Below are 21723 nucleotides of genomic sequence, written 5' to 3'. Positions count from 1 at the left end.
AACTTTCATCCCTGGTAGAATGGCAAGAGGAGGAAGAATCTGCCATAGATGTGTCAGGGTAAACAAGTTGAACTTTTAACAAACCTATAACGGCCATACATGGGCTGGCATGATGAGAAGTCCCAGCAACAGAGAAAATCTGCACCTACCACCAATTCTTTCCCATTCACATATTCAAGCATGAGAGATGAAAAATAAAAAGGAAAACTAGGGACTTCCCTGGCAGTCTGGTAGTTAAGACTCCATGCTTTCACTGCAGTGGGCATGGGTTCCACCCCCAGTGGAGGAACTAAGATTCTGCATGCGGGGCAGCATGGCCAAAAAATTAGAAAAAAAAAGGAAAACCAAATGGACATGGTAGAAATGAAATATATTAACCAAAATGAATGAATCATCAGATGGGACTAAGACAACATACGAAACAGAAGAGAGAATCAATTAACTTAGTTATGGACAAGAAGTTGATGACAAAACTGATGACAGTTATTAACCCATAGATTCAAGAAGCGTAGAGAAACACAACAAAGATAAATTCAAAGTAAACTGTACCTTGGTACATCAAGCCAAACTTCTGGTGAAAAATAAAAAATAAAAAAAGAATCTTAAATGCAGATACAGAAAACAGACAAATTACAAACAGGCAAAAACAAAAATTATAGCTAACATTTTATTAGAAACAATAGAAACCATAAGACAATAAAATGATGTCTTTAAAGTACTAAAAGAAAAAAAAATGGCATTCCATATCCAACAATAACAAAAATAATGCTTTGAAAATGAAAGCAAAATAAACACAATTTAAGACAGACAACAGATGAGAGAATGCATATCTAGCAAACATACTAAAAGAAATGCTAAAAGAAACTCTTCTTGCTAAAGGGAAATGCTTTCAGATGATGTATGCCTGAATCTGCAGAAAGGAATAAAAAGCAGTATAAAGCATTAAAATATGAATAAATATTAAAAGCTTCTAAAACTATCTTCATTTTATATCTATATATTTATTTTATTTAAAACTCTCTTATTGCTTAAAGCAAAAATAACTATAAATATCACTGTTTTAGCAAAAATGACAATAAATATCATAGTGTTTTAGCATATATGGAATTAAAATATATGTTGACAATAGTACAAAGGGTATGTGATGTAAATGAAAGTATAGTATATATAGCTCAACAAATATCAGGTAGGAAAACTCATACAGACCACGTTCAGACACGTCATAGTCAAATTATCAAAAGACAAAGACAAAGAGAAAGTATCTTGATAGCAGAAAGAAAGGTGATTCATCATGTAGAGGGGATCCTTAGTAAAATTAATAACTTCTCATCAGAAACTATGGAGGCCAGAGGCAGTAAGATGACATATTCAAAGTGCAGAAAAGAAAAAACTGTCAACCAAGAATTCTTCAAACAATAAAGGTGAAATTAAGAAATTTTCAGACAAATAAAAACTGAGAATTCATCTCTAGCAGATCTGCCCTATAAAAAATACTAAAGAGTGTCCTTCTTTCAGGCCGAAATAAAAGCACACTAGACAGTAACTAAAACCCACACAATAGCATGCCAGTAAAGGTAACTGGAATATATGTAAATGTAAAAAATATATGTAAATGTAAAAACAATATAAACATATTTTTGTTTGTAACTCTTTTCTTCTATCTGATTTAAAAGACAATTTCATAAAATGATAATTATAAAATTGTGTCACTAGATTTTTAATATACAAAGCTATAATTTGTATGACAATAATAGTACAAAGAAAGTAGAAGGGAACAGAGCTATACTGGAACAAAGTTTTTATATACTATTGAAATTAAGTTAGTATTAATATGAACAAGTTTGTTTTAAGTTAAACTGTTAATTATAACCCCTAGAGTTACCACTAAGAAAATAACTCAGGGGACTTCCCTGGCGGTCCAGTGGTTAAGACGCTGCACTTCCACTGCAGGGGGCATGGGTTCAATTCCTGGTCGGGGAACTAAGATCCTGCATGAGCGTGGCATGGCCAAAAAAAAAAAAAAAAAAGCCAACAGAAAAAACCTCAAAAAAAATACAGTAAAAGAAAAGTGGGACAGAGTGGAGAGGACAGATCGCAGAGCCATTTAGGAGGTAGAGTCAATGGAAATTTGTATTGGATGAAAGTGAGATATTCTCCCTCAAGGAGCGCATTGTCTACTGAAAGAATCTGAAGAGTGAACAAAAAAATATTTTATATTGTGCCCAATGACTGGAACATAGAACAGGGGAAGTACAGTGACAGGAGATGAGGCTGAGACTAGATCATTAAAGGTAAGGATTGACCTTTGTTCCTAAGGTATTAGAGTGCTTTAAGGAATTTTGAGAAAAGAATTGACATGATTTTGAGCAAAGAAGTGATTGTGAGTCATTAGAGAAATTCAAATCAAAACAATAATGAGATACCACTGCATACCCATGAAGATGGCTACAATAAAAAGGACAGACAGTAATAAGTGTTGAAGATATCGAGAAACTGGAACCCTCATACATTGCTTGTGGGAATGTAAAATGGTACAGCCTCTTTGGAAAACAGTTTGATAATTCCTGGAAATGTTAAACAGAGTTACCATATAACCTAGCAATTCTACTCCTAGGCACATATCCAAGAAAACTGAAAACATGTCTGTATAAAAACTTGTATATGAACATTTATAGCAACATTATTCATAATATCCCCAAACCGATGAATGAATAAACAAAAAGTGGTATATCCATACAACTGAACACTACTCAGCCATAAAAAGGAATGAAGCATTGATACATGCTACAACATGAATGAACCTTGAAAACATTATAAGTGAAATAAGCCAAACACAAAGGCCACATATTATCCCATTTATATGAAATGTTAAGAATAGGCAAATCCAAAGAAACAGAAAGTATATTAATGATTGTCAAAGGCTAGAGGGGCAGCAGGGGGAAGAGGAGGAGGAGGAAACCGGGAGTGACTGTTAATGAGTGTGAGGTTTCTTTTTGACTTGATGAAAAATGGTCTAAAGTTAGATAGTGGCACGGTTACACAACTCTGTGAATATGCTAAAAACCACTGAGTTGTACACTTTAAAAAGGTGAATTTTATGGTATATGAATTGTATTTCAATAGAGCTGTTATAAAACAAAAACCATGATGAGTGACCATTTCACACCTTGTAGAATGAGTAAAATCTAAAAGACTAGAAATACCAAGGATGGCAAGGTTGGCAAGGATGTGGAACACTGCTGTTGGTCAAAGAGTAAAAGAGTACAACTACTCTGGAGAACTTTTTGGCAGTGTTTAGTAAAGTTAAACAGGCATCCACCCTATGACACATCAACTCCTAGTTATTTATTTAAGATAAGTGAAAACTTATGACTACAAGACCTCTACAGGAATGTTCACAGTACCTTTTTCATAAAAGTCCAAAAATGGAAACCATCCAACTGTCCATCAACAAAAGAACAAATAAATTATGGTATATTTATACAATGGAATATTACTCAGCAGTTAAAAGCAAGCTGATTGGTACAGGAATGTGGATGAACCTCAAAATTATTCTCGGTGGAAAGAAACCAAATACACACACACAAAAAAAACTATACTATATGATTCTATTTATAGAAAGCTGAAGAACGAATTAGATCAGCAAAACTAATCTACCATCGTAGAAAATAGAACAGTGGCTTCCAGAGCAGGAGAGCAGCAGAGCAGGGAAGGGGGCACAAGAGAACATTCAGAGGTGATGAAAGCAATCTTGGTGGTTATACACATGTATAAAATTGTCAAAATTAATCAAAAGGAATACTTAAGGTCTGTGCATTTTATTAAGTATAAAGTTTATTTCAGTTGAAGCAGAAACAGCAATATGTGGAAAAATAAATATTTTACTGAAATATTCATGGATGAAGTGAAACAAAGTGATAAATTCATAAAATAAATGATTAGTTCTTACAGTAGTTCTGTGGCACAAGTTCCGGGCTCTTAGGCGTTTTCAACTTGTAAGATACATCTCCAATATTAACTGTGTCACCTAAAAAGAGAATACAGAAACACAACCATTAAAAGAGACAAGAAAACAACACACTATGGCTTTTGCAACAGTGATTCTCCTGACCTACAGAGCGGGATGTGTGTACCACAGATCTGTCTGTGTTGGGTATCCATAGAAACACCTGCCTATGTCAGGCACTGTATTGTACAACTAGTATCCATAGTATAAGTTATATAGATAAAGAAGAAGTGCCGGTGAAATTCACTTTTTGAATGCTATTTTAGCAAAACAGGTGAAATACTATAAAATATATTAACCAGCTCTATTTTCTCATTAATAGCAATACTGATAAAGTCAACAATACAGAAGGATGCATTTTTGTTTAAGATCGTCCAAAGCACCCATAAGGTGCTATCTTTAACATGTATTGGCAACCTTTTTACATCTTTATAGGTTCTTATTTTTACGACATACAAATTCAAGTTCTCTAGCAACATAACTCCCAAATTCAACATTTCTAGGTACATGAAAAGAGCAAAGCCCCAGTGGCATATATGCCAAGAATTCCTACATGAAACAAGCAAAACAGAGCAAAAGCTCTCAGTCACTTCTACATGGTTCTAAGTTTTTAAAGTAACATTAATTTCTGGTTGATCTTCTAAAGTGCAGGAGTGAACCAAACAATCTCTGCTTTGCTCTCTCCAACAGCAAAATAGACATATTGATCCCATCTGCAACTGGAACTTCACTTGCAAAGGGCTCGAAAACACTTAGAAAAAGTAGCTGTGTAAAACACATCTTTCAACACTGCCAGTTTTGAGCTAGTGAGGTATCCTGGAGAACAAGGCCTTAAATCATGGTACTAACAACAGCCAACACTTGCTGAGTGATTACTATCTTCTAAGTCCTTTACACATTCCCCAAATATGTGAGACAGAGACTTTATAAATGAGGAAATTTGTAAATCTATGGAAAAAAAAGTTTTTATAGATGAAGAAATATATTACAGGTATGTGGTAAATTAAGAGATAAGTAGAAACATTGTGCAAAACACAGGTATAATTTCTAATACAGAATACACGTACATTTAGAGTGTGAATCAAAGGAATTTTCCTCTGAATTAGTCTAGACATCAGCTAATACTTACTGAGTACCAGCTATTTGGCAAATACTATTATAGACATATTTACTTATGTTATTTCATTTAATCTTGACTCTAAGTAACCCATGGTTCCTGTGAGCTATTTCACAGAACTACTGTAACAGAAAGTCCATCTCAAACTAGGTTAGTATGAGGACATTGGGGTTTTTGTTACAGCGGTTCTATGAAATACCTCACAGGAAACGTGAACCCATCATGAAGAGACCTAGGCTCAGAAACTAGTCCACAATATGTTAGGGAAGGCAACAGGAAGCACAGTCAAAGTCACACCCCAGGATACACTCACTGAGATACCACCCCAGGCACCATTAGATCCATACTGTGGGACAACACAGTCAGAGGACAACTTTTTCCCCCATTTTATTGTGATATTTCTCAAACCTGTAGGAAAGTTGGAAAAACACTACCTTAAGATGCAAAACTCATGATTCTCCATCCTTAAAGTCTTCAGATATATCTTCTAATAAAAAGGACACTGCCATACATAAACTGTTCCTGCAGCTTTTGCACAACTCCCTCATGACTCGAAGTCATGGGCAGGAACATTGAACTGGCCAAGCCTATGTCATTAGCCACAGCTTGGCTGCCAGGGTACAGTTAGCAGGAAGAGTTAACCACCATGATATCTGGAGTGGAGTCAGAGCCCCGCGTCCAATCACGACTCACTCCACAGGGATTCCACCTCTCTCTCTCTCTCTCTCTCCTTGCCCTCTCACCTCGTCTCTTTTCCTCCTACCTCATTATGACTCAAGTCTTCTTCGCCTTTTCTTCCTCTCCTCCTCAACTTCCGATCACTGGGTGAGGAGGCCCGGTTCTAGCCTCTTTTCTTTTCTATCTATAACCCCTCCTTGATGAGCTCATCTAGCCTTATGCCCTTAAGTGCAACAATATGTTGCTTGCTCCCAAATTTATATCTCTAATCCAGACCACAGAACTCGAAGCATGGATACCAACAGACTCTGAGGCGCCTAATAGTCGGCTTCAAGTTGACATATTCAAAACTGAACTTCTGGGCTTCCCTGGCGGCGCAGTGTTTGCGAGTCCGCCCGCCGATGCAGGGGACACGGGTTCATGCCCCGGTCCGGGAAGATCCCACATGTCGCGGAGCGGCTGGGCCCGTGAGCCATGGCCGCTGAGCCTGCGCGTCCGGAGCCCTGTGCTCCGCAACGGGAGAGGCCACAACAATTAGAGGCCCGCGTACAGCAAAAAAAAAAAAAAAAACTGAACTTCTGAACTGTGTGTGTTCCACCCACGGTATTCCCCAATTCTACTAATGACAACTTAATCCTTCCAGCTTCTCAAACCAGAAATCTTGCAGCCATTCTTAACTTTTCTCTCCCACCCATCAGAAAATTGTAGCGACTCTGTCATTAATATATATGTAGTATTACCCACTTCTCTCTACATCCTCTACCACCACAATGCTGACCCAAGCCAGGTAGGGGTTTACTACTTAAATTTATTTTCTCATTTAAACAGCATTACCTCTCACTCCCTTACAGATCTCCTGTCTCAACCCTGGCACCCTACAGTTAATTCTCAACAGAGCAGCCACAGTGATCATAAGAAAATAGGAATCCAGTAATGCCAGTCCTCTGCTCAACCCCCATCTTTGCAGTGGCCTAAAAGGCTATTTCTGATCTGGCACCCCATTTCCCTTCTGAGCTCATCTCCTACTAGTGTCCTCCTCACTTATTCTACTCCAGCCACGTGGGTCTCTTCGCTACTCCTTGAGCATGTCAGACATATACTCATTTCAGGCTTTTGCACTGGATTTTCCTACTAGCTGAAATGTTTTTCCTAAATATATCCATTATCCATCAGGAGCCCAGCAAGAAACTGGTAGTCCATTCAAAATGAATAACTGAGGAGAGAATAATAAAGGAACCATTTATGAAGGTATGGGCAGAGTTTGGGAAAACCAGCAAGGACGGTGCAGTACCCTGGGACTAGCAATAACAGAAAGCCATTACCACCACTGACACAAGCCTGAAGGGGCCAGGGGAGAGCAAGGAGAGAGAGTGAGTGTATTTAGAATAACTCCTGAAAGGAGCTGTGACCCTTTGTGGGGGAAGACAGCAAACCTAAGGTGGTGACTGGCAAAGAGGGAGCTGGGGAATAAACATGAAGCAAAAACTGACAGAACTGAAAGGAGGAAGAGAAAAATTCAAAATCATATATGCATATTTTACTATATCTCTCTCAGTAAGTGATGGAAGAGCAGAAAAAAAAAAGAAGGATATAGAAGTAAAAACAATCAGTTCTTGGCCTTTTGGCTAAGACCAAGTATAGAAGTAAAGATCTGAAAACCTTATTAACCACTTAACCTAAATGACCTTTGTAGAACACTACACCCAACAATGGTAGAATGCATATTCTTTTTAAATGCACATGAAATATTCATCAAACTAGATCTTTGGCTGCACCATAATGCAAGTCTTAATAAATTTCAAAGGACTAAAATCATACAAAGTATGCTTTCTGACCAAAATGGAATTCAACTAGAACTTAGCACCAAATAGATAACTGGCAAATCTCTAAACATTTGGAAATCAAGAAACAGGCTTCCAAAAAACCCAAAGAAGAAATCACAATGGAAACTGGACTCATTAAGTAACAGGGCAGTGATCAATTAGCCATTTGTAGGCAAAGAGGAAAAAGACATTCATAGGGGTTAGACATTTGCCCTCCCTGCCTCAAATGCTCATGTTCTTGGCCATCTGCGGTTACCATGCTACACTTGACTAGTCATCTAATCCACACCCATAGCCCACATCTGACCTCTGTACAATGAAAGTCTTCTATGTCTACTTTGGCTCAGATCTCTCTCCCGAGTTCAATACCTCTCAGTAGCCTGTTGGACACTATGGTATTCCAGAGGCACCTCAAATTTAACATGAGAAACACGGAACTCTGTATTCTCTGTGTGTGTTGTCCAACCAGCTCTACCTCTTGTATTCTTATCTCAGGAACCGATGCTTTATTCCCTGACCTAGAAGCCCTTCCACATCTCTCACACTTTTCCTTCACACAAGTACTCCTCAGATATCTTCATCTCCCCACTGAATCTACCCTAACTTTCCCTTTTGCACCATCTCCACCTCACTCAAGAACTGATCACTCCATTCCTGTCCTTCTGCACAGTATCTGGCTCATCCTTCTGTAATAGCATTTCTCACACTGTACAACTATTGATTATGGCTCCTTTATATTACGAGTCTTTAAATTAGGGTACACAAGGACTTTCCAAGGGGATAGAGCATAACAGTCTGAAGGGGATCCGTTTTCAGATCTTCACTTCCATGTGTTCTTCCCTAACATTGACCTGACTGAGAATGGCCTTACAGGCTCTCCATCCCCACGGGTCTTTTCAGGAGCCCTTCTCTCACTTAGTTTACTACTACAGTGAACGGTGCGTTGCTCCAGGGAACCAAACAAAGGGGCATATTTAATTATGGCTGAGGAGAAGCCTGCTTTCAGAAGTATTCAAATCAACATAAACCTGCCTAGGAATACTCTTTCCGTCTCATATAGCTCTACTAAAAGTGAAGAGTAGCTTTAGAACTGACCAGAGTAGTTTGGCCTGTGTTGGCCTGTGTCAGATACAGTATATTGCAGAGTGAGGAAGTGTGAGTGAGTATTGTCAAATAATCCAAGATGGGAGAGCTCAGAGAGCAAAGCAAAGAAAGCTTCGAAAACTGGCTTTTCACAACCTTAAAGGTAAGCTACTTTTTCAGCTTTTCTCAATTCTTATCTTGAGAACATGCTATTCATAGAAAAAAAAAAAAAAGGCACCTCTGAACATCTGAAGCAGTACACATTATTAATGCTGATTCATTTTAATGTAACTGAAATAGGTTTCAGCACTACCAAATTTTTCACAATACACTGGATAAAAAGAACAGAGAAAACTTTTAAATGTTTCCGATCAGATGTGTATCTTTCATAAAGGTAGACAAAAAGTTATTCTCAAACATCATCATAAAATATTCATTCCAATATAGTCATTCCTCATCTTATAAAATGCTATTTTCTAACTCTTATAATGAAAAGGTTATATACTAGCTTCTGAACCAAATAGTGTTCTGTTCCACTAAATACAAAGTCAAAGATTGATCATGAGGTCTAAAGAAACGGATGAATTTATTACTGATTGTTATACATGATTTCTATTTAATTGTTCTCTAAGGCCCATAAACAAAGTTCATTGCACATTTAATAAAAAAAACATGGGCTTCCCTGGTGGCGCAGTGGTTGAGAGTCCGCCTGCCGATGCAGGGGATATGGGTTCGTGCCCCGGCCCGGGAAGATCCCACATGCCGCGGAGCGGCTGGGCCCGTGAGCCATGGCCGCCGAGCTTGCGCGTCCGGAGCCTGTGTTCCACAGCGGGAGAGGCCACAGCAGTGAGAGGCCCGCGTACCAAAAAAAAAAAAAAAAAAAAACATGACTTCTGCCACAGTCCTCTTTACATAAATAATTTTAACCATATTATATTACTTTACTATACATTAAAGAGCAAAACTATATTATCATATATTATGAAATAAACAACTTAAATATGTAACCACGAGATTCCTTTATTCTTGGTTTTACTGCCTTTAGTAATCTAGCCTTCAAAATGTGTCCCATTTATTTTTCAGTGGTTTTTATAACATTTCTTAAAATATACATGAACACATTTATTTGAATTGAAAGGGAAAAATACTTTTTCTGTCAGAAAGTCTAATTTGGCTGATCGGATTGACAGGACAGACTACCTTTGTTAATTATGAAAACTAAGAATTTGACAGAAAGTATTTAAACATGTGATAAAGTAAAAGCGTTTTCTCCAAAAAATATTGTGCTGGCAAAGGTATGTCGAATGAAAGTTTTATTTTAACAACTCTTTCTGAGTACATTAGAATAAAAAAGCAGCCTCTACGTGAGAAAATAACCATAGCCATTTGATAAATTTTCGTGAAGCCTTTTCAGTGCACTTCCCAGATATTCAGGCAGAATGATTCTATTGGCTGGGTCAGTGACTTTACTTGCAAGTCAAGTGGTTTCCAATTCTTTGCCATGAACAAAATGAAAAGGCTATAATCAAGTTGCCAGTTTATAGATCATTAAAAATATCATTTCTGATAATAAATCAACATATTTTTGACTTAGAAAGTCTGCAAAAAATTGAGTGATATTGCTATATCAAAATTCTTTATATTTCAGCAATACAACTAGGGAATATTCATTACAGTAATTTATAGTCAACTGGAAAAAAGTGCTACTCATGTTATTAATAGGTATGTTTCCACAAAATTTTAGTTTCTAAGAAAATATTTAACATATTGATTTCTTTTGAACAACTGTGCTCTAATAATTATAATGATAGAAACATTTTAACATTTAGACATTTTTCATTGCAGAAAAATATGATAAAGATAAAACTTTCAAGAATAAGAATATATTAAGATAAAATTATGAGTGTAATCGCAATACAAATCAAGGAAATAAAGAAATAACATACACTTTCTGACAGTTAAGGATGAGGTTTTTATCTATTTTCAAAAAGAGGTGGTAGCTAACAATCACTAGGATATTCTGATTCCATTTGTGAACCAATACTGCCTGCCATATCAGTAAACAAAGGACATTGCAGCCATCGAGCCACCACGTTACAGCCACCCCGAAGGTGAGCCCTGAGGGAGCTCAGGATGGAAACAAAATGCCCTCCGGGACAGTGCACCCTGAGGAGACTTGGGATAAGAAAGCACAGGGTACTGGCCCTAAATATCTAAGTGCATTTCAAAGGAATGATTTCAATGAGCCCAGACTTTGTATCTTCTCATACATAGAAAAGCGCTAAATTCCTTAACTTGAGATATCTGATTTTCTTTAATTAACAGTAATCTTTTGATGTTCCAACTACCTGGTCTTTATTGAAAAAACTCCTATATATCCTGGTTCCCCCCTTGCCTCTTCGATGAAGCAGTCCCGGGTTATCTGAGATCCTGTGTTCCAGGCTTGAAGTCTTCAAACTGTCCACCGAATTAAACATAACTCAACTTCTAGGTTGTACATTTTTTTCAGTTGACAGTTTTAGCAACCAATTACGAAGGGACCCAGAGCATACTTCTCTCCTTTGCCTAAACTCTACAAGGATCCAGAACCTTGATACCAGAAGAGGCCTCTTGTGCCCATCCGCCTCCTCAGAGTCCAGACAAATCTGGGTCTCCCCTGGCTCTAGGATCTCCTGTTAACAGCTGATGATCCTGAGTTTCATTTGGCGGTATCTAACAGGTACCTGGCTTCCCAACTGAAAGACATTAGGGAGTGACCCCCCTAATCTAAAGCTATTAGGGTAACAGGGAAGAGCCAAATCTGACTATATGTTGAATCTATTGCTTTTACTTTAACCTTTGCTTTCCGCTGCTTTTGTTCACTAAAAGGATGCTGTCTATACGCAATGGACTGCCTCAGGGAACCCTGCCCCTCTGCCGGAATGTTAAACCCAAAGTGCCTTTGTACATCCTGACCCTGTCCACCTGCGGATGGCTGCAAGAAGGAAGAAATTAACACATCCCCTCCCCAAGGCTGGCCATTCCAGGGGACAGCTGCAAATCTTATGGCCTTTTTACATTATTTCCTCGTCTCCTCCCCCTCTCTGTTGTATAAAAGAAACTGGCATCCAAACCCCGATAAGATGGTTTTTCGGAGACATTAGTCTGCCATCTTCTCGGTCTGCCGGCTTTCTGAATAAAGTCGTTATTCCTTGCCTCAACACCTGTCTCCGATTTATTGGCCTGTCATGCAGCGAGCAGAGTGAGCTTGGACTCAGTAACATTAGGGGAGCCTGGCTGAAAAACACTGGGAGACCCCCCTAATTGGAAGACATTAGGGGAACCTGGGATTTGCTCAGTAAAGGAAACCAAGAAGTCTGGGCTGAGAGGTTGGGGAGGAGGCTGACCTGACATCTTTAAAGGGGCATCAGAAAGCCAACCTCCAACTAATACGCCAGCCAGATCACACTTGCAAGTACCTAAATTATACTAAAAGAGATCTCAACCTTAAATGGCCAAGTTGGGCTAATTTGTGTGTGTGTGTGTGTGTGTGTGCGTGCGTGTGTGTGTATGCAGTTAAGTTAAAAAGTTTGACAAAATATCTTCTCAGAATTCTGACCTTAAACAAAAGCCTTGTAGAGGGAACTGGCATTTCTCTTCCCGTGTCTTTGAGATGTCCATCAAATTTAAACATGTAATTAAAGCTAATTGAAATAATAACGTAAACATTTCAGTATACAGTAGGAAAGTAGAATGTGTGTTTTTCTGTAAAGAAGATATTAGAAATGGAATTGCATTTTATTTAGGGAAAAGAAAGTAAGCTTATCTTAGAGCTGGTTCTTTCTGGATGGAAAAAAATAAGGGACAAACTAATATGGATACAGAAAGTAATGGAAGGTTTGTGGATGGTCAGGATTGGCTAGGTTTAGATTAAAGTTAATTAAGTAAGTGAATTTTGTTGTTAAAAGTAAGCTGGTGCAAGACTAGATTTAATTTTCTCTCTCCAAATTCTTGATGGTTTATTGCAACCAGATTACAACTAGTTACACTAATCATTGTTTTAATTTGTTCTTTGTTTCTAAACTGTTTATGCTTTGTGTCTTCCTGCTGCACTATGACTGCCAACGTTACCAGCTCTATTACCTACATCCTGTCTATTTTATAAGATTCTTGTCTCTTACATTACCCAATGTGTAACCAGGCCTCCAACAAAATTGATAATGGCTAAACATCTTGAGGAATTAGATCACATTTATAACTCTACATAGAATAATTGTAATAGTGTAATTCTAGGTATGTGAAGAAGCAACAAGAGAAAATATCTCCTGGATCATAACAGACTAGTAAGACAGAGGATCCAGAGAATTTTAAATTATCAACAGGGCCTAATCCAGAAAGTAGCACCTGGAGCTGCACATCAACAAGAATCTTTGCCTGACCTAGGAATGAGAATTCCTAGCAACATGGGAAAAAACTGGTCATGAAACGTCTTCCAAACATTGGTCAAATTTGGGCCAGAGAGACCGTGAACTAAAATACTGGCTGCCACAATTTGTATGGAAACACAAAAGACCCCGAATAGCCAAAGCAATCTTGAGAATGAAAAACGGAGTTGGAGGAATCAGGCTCCCTGACTTCAGACTATACTGCAAAGCTACAGTAATCAAGACAGTATGGTACTGGCACAGAAACAGAAAGATAGATCAATGGAACAGGATAGAAAGCCCAAAGATAAACCCATACACATATGGTCACCTTATCTTTGATAAAGGAGGCAGGAATGTACAGTGGAGAAAGGACAGCCTCTTCAATAAGTGGTGCTGGGAAAACTGAACAGGTACATGTAAAAGTATGAGATTAGATCACTCCCTAACACCATACACAAAAATAAGCTCAAAATGGATTAAAGACCTAAATGTAACGCCAGAAACTATCAAACTCTTAGAGGAAAACATAGGCAGGACACTCTATGACATAAATCACAGCAAGATCCTTTTTGACCCACCTCCTAGAGAAATGGAAATAAAAACAAAAATAAACAAATGGGACCTAATGAAACTTCAAAGCTTTTGCACAGCAAAGGAAACCATAAACAAGACCAAAAGACAACCCTCAGAATGGGAAAAAATATTTGCAAATGAAGCAACTGACAAAGGATTAATTTCCAAAATTAAGTGGTTTCCAATTCTTTGCCATGAACAAAATGAAAAGGCTATAATCAAGTTGCCAGTTTATAGATCATTAAAAATATCATTTCTGATAATAAATCAACATATTTTTGACTTAGAAAGTCTGTGGAAGCAGCTCTCTTGTAAACTGTGGAAGCAGTTTACAAGCAGCTCATGCAGCTCAATAACAAAAAAACAAACAACCCAATCCAAAAATGAGCAGAAGACCTAAATAGACATTTCTCCAAAGAAGATATACAGACTGTCAACAAACACATGAAAGAATGCTCAACATCATTAATCATTAGAGAAATGCAAATCAAAACAACAATGAGATATCATCTCACACCAGTCAGAATGGCCATCATCAAAAAATCTAGAAACAATAAATGCTGGAGAGGGTGTGGAGAAAAGGGGACACTCTTGCACTGCTGGTGGGACTGTGAATTGATTCAGCCACTATGGAGAACAGTATGGAGGTTCCTTAAAAATCTACAAATAGAACTACCATATGACCCAGCAATCCCACTACTGGGCATATATCCTGAGAAAACCAAAATTCAAAAAGAGTCACGTACCAAAATGTTCATTGTAGCTCTATTTACAATAGCCCGGAGATGGAAACAACCTAAGTGCCCATCATCAGATGAATGGATAAAGAAGAGGTGGCACATATATACAATGGAATATTACTCAGCCATAAAAAGAAACGAAATTGAGCTATTTGTAATGAGGTGGATGGACCTAGAGTCTGTCATACAGAGTGAATAAGTCAGAAAGAGAAAGACAAATACCGTATGCTAACACATATATATATGGAATTTAAGGAAAAAAATGTCATGAAGAACCTAGGGGTAAGACAGGAATAAAGACACAGACCTACAGGAGAACGGACTTGAGGATATGGGGAGGGGGAAGGGTGAGCTGTGACAGGGCGAGAGAGAGGCATGGACATATATACACTAACAAACGTAAGGTAGATAGCTAGTGGGAAGCAGCTGCATGGCACAGGGATATCGGCTCGGTGCTTTGTGACCGCCTGGAGGGGTGGGATAGGGAGGGTGGGAGGGAGGGAGATGCAAGAGGGAAGAGATATGGGAACATATGTATATGTATAACTGATTCACTTTGTTATAAAGCAGAAACTAACACACCATTGTAAAGCAATTATACCCCAATAAAGATGTTAAAAAAAATAAAATAAACTACTGGCTGCCATATTAATAAACAAAGGATGTTGCAGCCATCAAGCCACCACATTACAGTCACCCCTAAGGTGAGCCCTGAGGGAGCTCAGGATGGAAACAAAATGCCACCCCTGACAGTGCACCCTGAGGAGACTTGGGATTAGAAAGCACAGGATACTGGCCCCAAATACCTGAGAGGCATATCAAAGGAATGATTTCAATGAACCCAGACTTTGCACATTCCCATACACAGAAAAGCGCTAAACCAGATAAATCTGGTTTTCTTTAATTAACAGTAATCTTTTGATGTTCCAACTACCTGGTCTTTATTGCAAAATCTCCCACATATCCTGGCTCCCACCCCCACCCTTGCCTCTTTGGAGCAGTCTCTCAGAGTTATCTGAGATGATGTGCCCTGGGCTTGAAGTCCTCAGAAAGTTCACCAAATAAAACATAACTCTCTCAACTTATAGGTTGTGCATTTTTTTCAGATGACACATTTAAAAGATACATTTTAAAGAGTATTGTAACAATTTTTGTGTCAAATGTCAATATTTACAACAGAGACAACATGCTCTTCAACTATTCATACTTATTAGGGAAATTTCTAGATATCAACCTAAAAATGTATAAAGGGATATATATTTGCAAAACCCTTTTAGGATATAAGTGAGAAAAATGTTTTAAGACCACTGTTCAGTCCATAAGACTATAGCATTTTATTGGTCAAGTCTATGTTTTAATCACCTTTGTATTCCCAGTGCCAAAAATAATACCTCAAACCAAGCAGGTATTCAATAGTGAATATATGAATGAATGATTCCAGTTTCTAATTAGATATTGTTTTCTTAATTAAGTATTGTTTTAAGCCCTGGTTCACTTTAATTAGATACTGTTTTCTTAATTAAGTATTGTTTCAACCCCCTGTTTTCTGTATTCTTTGAGAATAGCCCATCTTCCAACATGCTCAGAAATCAAGTTATTTAAAAAAAAAAAAAAACTGAACCAAAAATGTAAAATAAAGAGAAAAGAAATCAAGTCATTTATTTGTAAAGGATTCATATAAGTGAAATAGTGTAAGTATTAATCTAAAGGAGAATGGCAATACTTATACCACAGGTAATACAATTTAGGCAAAAGAAACTAACGTACGCCTCTCTTCAAATAAACCAAATAAATACTTTGGTCAAGTGCAATCATTTTTTAAAAAGATTTTAGTTAATAATATAAGATACTCATAATGGAAATTGTTAGAATAACTAAGAATGAGTTAACAAAAAGTACAAATTGTTATAGAGTAAGCTGCTTAACATTTAATTACATTTATTATTACAAATAATGCAAAAAAGCAAGCACACATAACTCATAACGGATTAACCTAAATCCGTGTACAGTACACAAACTGTCACATAACTACTACTACTACCAATAAATTATGTATTTTATTCAAGCATGGAAAATATGGACTTGAAAATTAAAAACCCTGAAAAGAATCGAAGAGTTTCCAAACGAAATCAAATTTAAGGCCATTTTTAAAGTAACAAGGCTTGATTTTATCACTTGCAATGATCTTAAGTTAAAGGGATTTCCCAAAAGTCTACAGGCAAATAATTTCTATATTCAAGATAAAAATTAATATCTTTTACATAACACTCTTGTACAAACCTGTTCGGACATTAGTCACTTGATTTTTTTTTTTTTTTTTTTGCGGTATGCGGGCCTCTCACTGCTGTGGCCTCTCCCGCTGCGGAGCACAGGCTCCGGACGCGCAGGCTCAGTGGCCATGGCTCACGGGCCCAGCGACTCCGCGGCATGTAGGATCCTCCCAGACCGGGGCACGAACCCGTGTCCCCTGCATCGGCAGGCGGATTCTCAACCACTGCGCCACCAGGGAAGCCCTACTCACTTGATTTTTAGTGGACAGCTGTTTTGTTTTACATGCCCAATATTCTTTCCTCTTTTGACAACAGAATCCCTCTCTCCAGTGAGGAACCCACCCAATTTGGTTTAGGTAGTTTATACCACTCCTCCCAACCTTTACCCCTGCATCCAAGTGCCCAGAAATGAGTACCCTGCACAAGCCCTGCCAGAACATTCCACTCTCTGACCACAGTGGTTGTTTTAGAGATGGGCCTGTGATCCAGGCTTGGCCAGTAAGATTTCTCGCCAGGATTTTTCAGAGCTCACAGGAAAAGATGTTCTCTCTTCTTCTCACATTGTGAACTGTAAGGAGAGTCAAAGTCTGGGGCTGTCAGTAAGGCTGTCACTGCTACCAGCTGAAGAAAGCCTGCCAGACATTGAAACCAATACTGCGAAAAGTAGATCCAATAAAGGAAGAGTGGAGAGTGGGGGAACCATGGGGAAAGACAGAGAGAGCCCGAGCCCTACAGATGTTCTAATATCCTGCATCTAGTCCAGTCTGAAGCCATTGGACCTTCCACCTATGTGAACCAATCATATGCTTTTCTGTGCACATTTCTGTCACTTAAAACCTAATGACTGCTGACTAACACAACAATTTTTGTAAGGTAAAGGCAGGCAAAGCAAGTGTAGCTATCCCTATTTTACAAAGAAGATACATACTCAGAGAGGAATATATAACATTTTGACCCTGAGGATATTCTGAAAACAAACATTTTAATCAGAATAATACTAGCGTTCATAAATTTTCATCAAAGTTAACTTTCGAGCAAAATTAAGCCAAAAGAACTCCTTGATCAATTTTTATAGAGCACATTTTTATTTTTCTTTTATTTAAAGAATTATTTTATAGTGAGGATTTATCAATCACTTTTTTTGTCCATATAGAATTTCACCAATTATATCTTCTGCAACTCTGTTTTCCTTTGTGGCCATCAGCATGGACTGAATACCAAAAAGATTTTGCTCTTTCTTCAACGTTTAATCAATAACAAATTTTTTAGTATATAGCTTTGTCAGAGTTTTATTTTGTATTGATAGTTTCTAATAAGACTTTAAATTTTTTATATGATTAATAATTTTTATTTAGTTCTTGGCTAACCCAGGAGAAATATGGGTATTTTCCTCAGATATTTCAAAGCTGTTCTACTGTCAAAATCTTTACCAATCTCAAAAATGCTTTTCTTAGTTACGTATTTCAGGCACATCTGTGGTAGCCCTTCTCCTAAAATGGGAGATGTTTAATGCTTAATGCCTTCTGAACTGTAAACTACAAATTAAGTTAATGAATATACACACCTTAGGACATTCGACTCTGAAATGGACTCACAATTCAATGACTTGCAGCTTTGAACTAAACCAACCAAAGAAGTTGGTTTAGTTCAGGGTTTCTCAACAGCCAGCACGACTGACATTTTGGGCCAAATGATTCTTTATTGTTAGGGGCTGTCCTGTGCATTGTAGAATGTTCAGCGGATTCACTGGCCTCCACCCACTAGATACCAGTAGCACCCCCTTCCCCCTGGTTAGGACAACCAAAAAATGCCTTCAGACACTGCCAAATGTCCCCTGGGGAAAGGGAATCACCCCTGGTTAAGAACCCTTAAGTGTCACCATTGGTTTTTTTTAATACAAAACTTAGACCCAAGAGAAAACCAAATATATCAGCAATTTCCAGGCCAGTCTGCATGTTCCCAATAAATTGTCCAGCAATTTATTAGGTTACAACTGTTCTGGGATTTTACTGCTAAATTCTTTAATACACAAAAGTCACAATGTCCTCAGGGTCAAAATAGCCTGCTGCAGGTTCAAAGTAGTTAATAATTTCCCCAAAGTTCAATACCTAGTAAATACAGAGCTAAGACCTGCACACACACAGTACAGTTTTTCCCTTTACACCATATTTCTGAATTGAAGCAGGAGTTCTATATTTCCTTTCCCCAAAGTCATTAGTTCTATTATAACCTGAGGATATAATCTTAAAGTTACAAAAATACATATGGATGGATGTTTATTGCACTGTTTATATATTTAAAAATAGACAACCTGAATGTCTAAGCATGGGAAACTGGTAAAATAAATTATATGGATAAATGTATGAACTTACGCCTATTTAAAATGACCATATATAACAATATTTATCACTATGTTAGTACGTTAACAATAATGGCTAAGTGAGAATAAACTGTAAAACATACATGATTCCATTTTTTAAAGAAAAAGAAATATGTATTTATATAAATGCATATTATATATATTTTTTACAAAAACTGATAGTAGTAACACAAAAAAATGACAATCATGAATTTGCATGGAAAGATATTTTAGGGGATTTGTCTATATTTTTCACTACAATGAACATAGATTTCTTGTACAAAAAGTATCAATATTTTAAAATATTTCTATAAACAAACTTATACACAAAAGCCAGAAAGATAAATAGTGAACCCCTTTAATAATAAGGGTGTAAAAGGATGACACTCAATGTGTCACAGTGGATTTATCGAGTTATGTTTCCAGATTTATCATTTGATCTTCATCTATGGTATATCTGAGCCTGTTTGACATCAGAATCCTACTGAACTAATTTGGCTCCTTCTGTGAAAACACTACAATAATCGTTATGAAAACTCTTTGCAGGGAATTCCCTGGCGGTCCAGTGGTTAGGACTCTGCACTCTCACTGCCAAGGGCCTGGGTTCAATCCCTGGTCGGGGAACTAAGATCCTACAAGCTGCGCAGCCGTCCAAAAAACAAACAAAAAAAACAACTCTGCAGTAGCTAACCTCCTTGTTAACCGCTTTGTTCCTAAAACCAAGAGACAATACAACCAATTGAAGTGTAAAGAGATATAAAGAATTTACAAATTATGGATGTTTAGACTACCTAATAGCAAAAGATAAAAAGCAGTGGGTTTGGGGATTTTTTTTTTTTTTTTAAACAAAATGACCCTCTCTTCCTTCTGCTTCTCAGGCTTTATAAAGCTCCTATCTTGAAAGCCAGCAAGGCAATTCCAGGCTCTCCTGCTCCCTCTCTGTACAAACCGGAAGATAATAAGCCACTGAACACTTCTTAGGTACAAAGAGTTGACATGCACAAAAAGGAATATAAAGATACATAAGACATACATACAGCCCAGGAGAGATAAGAATAGTATATAATTTGTATCCGTGTTGTTCTTTTTCCAAACTACTAGGAAGCAAGGTCAATTACTTGCAGAGCGGTGAGCTACTAGTCACATGTCTGAGTGCAGCTGAGAGCATCTTTCCAATCTAAATTGTAATTCATTACAGCATAATGCTATTTGTGGTTTACATTTGTCTGTGTGTGACATCTGGTTCAAAATGGGACACTTCAACCTTGATGGCCAATGTTATGTCCCAGGGAAGCCCAGAACTTGCCTCCTGTTTACCTGGCTCACAGCTGTTCTTACTTGAGTCCAGATCTCTGGTGAGTTTTCAGGTACATTTATCCACAGCCCTCATACCTTCAACCTTGAGAATCTTTGCAGTGGCAAGGCAAGTAGGGTTAACATAATTTACTCCATGTGGTGTCACGCTAAGTGACTGAGTCTAAGAAGTTAATATGTTGTTTGTAATGTGTACATGACTCTCACATTTGAAGCAAAGCCTGTACTTTGATTTGCTGGACATACCACAAATTTTGAGGCCGTGTCTAATGTTTTTATAATCAACATGTATTATTCATGTATAAAGAACATTTTTCTTTTTAAAGTTCCCATGAATTAACCCTGCTCCACCAGCCTACCTAGACAGTTCTCACAGTTCAAACCTAAAAGGAACTGGTTTCATTTCTTCTAAAGCCAAGGAAACAATAAATCTCACATAGCTGAAAATAACATATACTAAGAATAATAAAGAAGCTAATTTTTATTGAACATTAATATGTGCCAGGGATTGTATAAACTAAATCCTTACAACAACCCTATCAAATATACTTTCCTTATCCTCGTTTTACAGTTAAGGAAACTGGGACACAAAATTAAGTAACCTACCCTCAAATCCCCATACCTAGACGGTGCAGAAATGGCCTCCAACTCAGACTGTTCACTCCAAATCACGAGTTATGGATTACGCTACACTTCTACCATTGACCTCTGCCTTCTAGGACAAAGGAGAAACTAACAAATAAAAAACTCAAAGACTAAAAAACAAACACCCTAGAAGCATAATAATTTATAAAGGGGCAAAATCTCAAATCACAACCCTATACAGGAAAAAGAAAAAAAATTTGTTTAATGAATGAATGATGAAATGGATGGGACTTAAACTCCCTCACTTCTGACAAGGAAAATTATTGGGCTGGGGGTGCAAGAAGAACCATGAAACTAGCAATCTCAGGTGAATACCTCCTTTATTCTAAGCAATGACACTGACAAAATCTTGCCTAGAATCACTTAGCCATTCACGTGGAGCAACAACATACATCCCCTCCCTTAACCAGCACAAATGCTCTAACTCCAGCGCGCTCTCTCTCTCTCTCTCTCTCACACACACACACACACACACACACACACATCCCTAAAACCATCTCAGATAGAGCCAAGAAATACTGAGCTTAGAAATCAGCTGGGAATTCCCTGGTGGTCCAGTGGTTAGGACTCTGCGCTTTCACAGCCTAGGGTTAGCTGTGTGATCTTCTGGAAGTCACTTTTCCTTTCTGGGTCTCAATTACCTCCATTATAGAGTCAGGGGTTTTAACTAAATTAAATTGTGGTTTTCAGTTCTAAGAACTTGTGAACC

At 37.7% G+C, this 21723-nt stretch overlaps 1 protein-coding gene across 2 annotated transcripts in view; it reads right to left on the bottom strand.

Annotated features, from left to right (window-relative positions):
- Positions 1–21723, bottom strand: part of VWA8 (von Willebrand factor A domain containing 8) — a 369390-nt gene that overhangs the window by 346825 nt on the left and 842 nt on the right. For both annotated transcript variants that reach the window (XM_059995512.1, XM_059995513.1), the window contains exon 2: positions 3950–4027. In XM_059995512.1, coding sequence (XP_059851495.1) covers positions 3950–4027 — 78 coding nt within the window. The remainder of the gene's footprint in view (positions 1–3949; positions 4028–21723) is intronic.

Source organism: Delphinus delphis, chromosome 18 (assembly GCF_949987515.2).
Source record: "Delphinus delphis chromosome 18, mDelDel1.2, whole genome shotgun sequence".
Taxonomy (NCBI): Eukaryota; Metazoa; Chordata; class Mammalia; order Artiodactyla; family Delphinidae; genus Delphinus; species Delphinus delphis.
This window is presented reverse-complemented; position numbering and strand designations above follow the sequence as displayed.